Source organism: Gossypium arboreum, chromosome 10 (genome assembly GCF_025698485.1).
Source record: "Gossypium arboreum isolate Shixiya-1 chromosome 10, ASM2569848v2, whole genome shotgun sequence".
Taxonomy (NCBI): Eukaryota; Viridiplantae; Streptophyta; class Magnoliopsida; order Malvales; family Malvaceae; genus Gossypium; species Gossypium arboreum.
In genome coordinates, this window is record NC_069079.1 from 19,564,303 (window position 1) to 19,568,419 (window position 4,117).

At 32.7% G+C, this 4,117-nt stretch overlaps 1 protein-coding gene across 1 annotated transcript; it reads right to left on the minus strand.

Annotated features, from left to right (window-relative positions):
* Positions 1 to 1,757: 1,757 nt before the first annotated feature.
* On the minus strand, positions 1,758 to 2,999 carry LOC108488720 (dof zinc finger protein DOF3.4-like). The gene has a single exon (XM_017793009.2). The coding sequence runs from the start codon at positions 2,677 to 2,679 to the stop codon at positions 1,987 to 1,989; it is 693 nt and encodes a 230-aa protein (XP_017648498.1). The 5' UTR covers positions 2,680 to 2,999; the 3' UTR covers positions 1,758 to 1,986.
* Between the last annotated feature and the right edge of the window lie 1,118 nt (positions 3,000 to 4,117).

Here is a 4,117-nt window from a genome sequence, read left to right on the forward strand (position 1 = left end):
AATACTCATAATTCGCTTCACCAAATCTTCAGACAAACAAATACGAAGTAACTCAAGATTCCACACACCTCTTGTTACCATTTCATTTCTTTATTACTTTTTCACTTACAAATTTCTCTTGTTACCATTTCATTCCTTTATTACTTTTTCACTTACAAATTTCTAACTTATCTAACACCTCTCTCAAATTGAGATCTAATAAAGATTTTAACTCAATTTTAAAGATAAAAACTCTATTTATAAAACTTATTGTTCATATTAAAAATATTTACCTATTAAATAAATTTAAGGTCAAACTTTACTATTAATATCCGTTCTATGTGTAAATTACATATTTGATTTTTGTACTTTAATTTGGTTAATTTTAGTTCTCATACTTTTTAATTTTAAAATTTTAGTCTTGAAATAAACATAATATATTAAATTCATTAAGTTAAATTTTACTATTTTAAAAATCTTATACACTTAGCATATTATTAGATTTGTAATATCATGTCAACTTGTTATCACATAATGCTCATAAAAATTTAGTTTATTTTAATTAATGGATTCAACTGTTATTATTTGAGTCAATAATAAAATTTTAATATTCAAAAGTTTGGAGGCTAAAACTATCAAATTAGAGAATATGAATTAAATTCAAATTTAATGTATTTGTATGGAAGTAATAAATTTAATTGAAAGACAGAAAATTTTACAATCTAAAAAATCCAAATTTTAAGAACTGATTAATGTTGGAGGAATAAATTGAAATGATTTAATTCAATGAATGGCGGCCAAGTGGTATAGAAAAAGCAATGGAAATCTGGGCATGAAATATTCTATGCTTGAAAACAATTGTGCATCGAGAGTGATAAGATCGTTCAGCTTTATAGTAAACAAAAGTATAGGGATTTTCACATCACTGTTAGCCTGCAATGGTTGTGATTGAATTGACAAATTACTATTCTATGTTAATTCTTACAGAACAAAATAAGAAAGGAAGACGGAACTGAGATTTTGAGAAAGAAGGTAAGTCACTTGAAATTGTTATTAATAATCGGAATTTCAACCACAAAAAGAAATATGAGAACAAAAGGAACCCCGATCGTTTCTGCTTTCATTTTTGTTAAGAGGAAAACCTGTTGAGAAGATTGTAAAATAATGGTACGTTATACTTATTATAACAACCCCCTGCATCGAATCCTTGGTTTTTCAAGCTGTTGGTTCCCAAAAAGGAAGAAGGGGGAATCTCTTGAAAGGAGAAATATGGATGGTGGTTCCTAAACCCTACATTCCCCTAGGTCCTTTAATCGAATAGGTCGTCCACAATGACAACTCCAATGGAGGATTCATTCAAACTGACAAAAGCTACCTATGAGGAACAAAGCTGGCATGTGGGTCTACTCTTATTGGACCTCAAAAGGAAAAGGGTTGAGCTTCAACATGATTATGAATCCCCCTGGCATAGGGAATTTTTTCAGTTACCAACACTAGAGAATTTCTATAAAACTGGGATTTTTTGAATCTTTTTATTCGGTTTTGAGCAATAGAATAATGTTTTCCTGTTTACATCTGAGGTTCGGTCATGTGTGATTATACCAATATTCCTGTGATCTCCGTTGAAGATCCCAAATAGTATTGTGACTGTCCGATTTGGTGTATAATTACGACGCTAATTTTTCAAGCACAACAATATTTTACTTTTACGACTTTAAGAACATGGATCCTACAGTAATTTTAGATGTACAAAATGGCATGAGAATGCTTAGATCAACTTGTAAATTTTAGCGCTTTTGATGTACTTTACTGAGAGATATAGGACAAACCAAACTAAACCAAATGGCATTGAGTACCAAAGAACACAACGACGACAACAATAACAACAAAAAAAGATTGTAGTTTTGTTTATACATTCATAAACCTAATAATTTACTCAGAGACACTCACTACGTCAAGTCACCTTGAAAGGTACATGAAAAAGATAATGAACCTAAAAAATGAGATTCACTTGAGCCAATTTCCAGGGGTTGAAATAGCAAGTTCAGGCCAAGAAAAGCAATCCCCAGCACCAACAGGCCCAGCTTCTGCTCCATCAAACTGCCATGGGTTCCCCATTCCTGTTGCAGCCCCACCATTGCCGCCACCACCAACTGCTCCATCTCCCACTAAAAAAGGCCACATCCCTCTTCCAAGCCCAAACCCAACATCTTCAAGTGCAGGAGCAATACCAAGCCCAAACCCACTAAGAGCCAGAAAACCAGGGCCCTGAGGGTTCAACAATGAAGCAAAACCATTGCCCTTGGACTCTCCAACAACACCCAAACTTCCCTGGTTGCCTGAGACTGGCAGTAAAACTTGAGTGGCAGGCAATTGGAAGTCATTATAGCTAGTGGTGGCGCCGGCATTGGTGGAAGAAGAAATGAAGGTGGAATGGGTGGTGCGTGAACGTTTTGCGTTTTTTCTGGTGCCACCACCAACAGGGATGTCCCTTAGGGTGCCACCATGAGTCCAGTAACGGCGACATGACTTACAGAAATGGCGAGGCTGAGAGAAGTTATAGTTATTGTAATAGCAAAACTTAGTGTTGGTGGAATCACAGCGTGGACAAGGCAGCTGTTCTTGTCCTGGTGGTGGTGGGGCTCCAGAGTTAAGGGCCTTGGTTAACCGCCTGTTTGGATCTCCGGAATCCGATGGCATTTTCCGATAAAACAAAAGTGGCTTAATTTTAGGAATTTGCTTGTTGTGGGAGAAATAGAATGAGGAGAGAAAGAAGAGGAGAATATGTTATTTATATTGTGAATGCTCTGATAAATATGAAAACAACAAATTTAAGATTGTAGTAAGATCTGTGGACAGTGAAACATGTTCCGAAGGTTGTATGAACAGACAGAGAGAAAGAAGTGAGCAGGCATGACAGTGCTCTGTTAGAAACGACAGAATCAGATGTAAAGAGAAGGGGGCGGGGGATGATAATCATTAAATGGATTTTTTTGAATAATAATCATTAAATGGATAAGCAGTCAAAGAAGGGTAATGATTTTCCCACTTGGGATATCTGTAGTTTTTCGTCAATGGAAGATGACATAGTTCAAATATTACTGCTTCTAATCCCGATGGATGAACTACTTCATAATTTAGTTGTTAACGCTCTACTCTCAGTTTTTTTGGTTTTCATATATGCCTATCTACCCATTCCAAAATGTCCATATTTTTTCATCTTATGTATTTGTAATCTATATTTTAGTTTTTTAATAAAATATTCGTTATATACCTCAATGCAAATATAAAATATAAAATTATTAATTATATTAAATGTAATTATTAAAAACTATAAATATTGAAGATAAAAATCAGGAGCCAAGTAAGAAATTTTTGAAGTCCAAAATTAAATTATATATGTATATGATAGTAAAAATATAATTATATTATTTTAATAACTGTATATTTATTATTTTTAAAGGATTAAATAAAATTTTTATCATTTTTAGATATTTAAGTATAATTTTAACATTATTAATTTATAATTTTATAAATTATAAAAGAGTTTAAATGAGTCTTTATCAACCCCAACTTCGTTATTGATAAAAATATTATAAATTATTTAAAACATAAATAATATTATATTTATTGGTGCAAGCCAATACACATCAATACACGTCAATATTAATCAAAATGAATTGCAAAATATTGAATTTTTTTTTAGAATACATGAAAAATTTTTAAAAGAAAAACTAAAGTTAAAAGTACTAGATGAAAATGATAAGTAGGAGCTGGTGGTTACAGTATGAACAACCATCGTGTAAATTGTAGCACTGTCATTATACTAGTAATTGAAAACAGTTCCTGGGTAGAGAAGCATGCTATTGCCAATTCCCCAACAGTTTCTGGCTAAGCATTGGGAGTCAAAAGAATTTGAAAAAAAAAAAAAAAAGAAGGTTGATAATGATATAGAGGTGGAAATGAGATGATTTTATTAGTAAAATATTGGAGTTTGATTTACTTGATTCTTGTAGAACACAGCTTTAATAACATAAATGAACTAATTGAATTGCAAAGCAATCAATGGCAGGGGTGATATGGATGGAAAACAGGAAGAGGGATGTGATGGGGATGGATGGAGGTGGGGAAAGTGGCG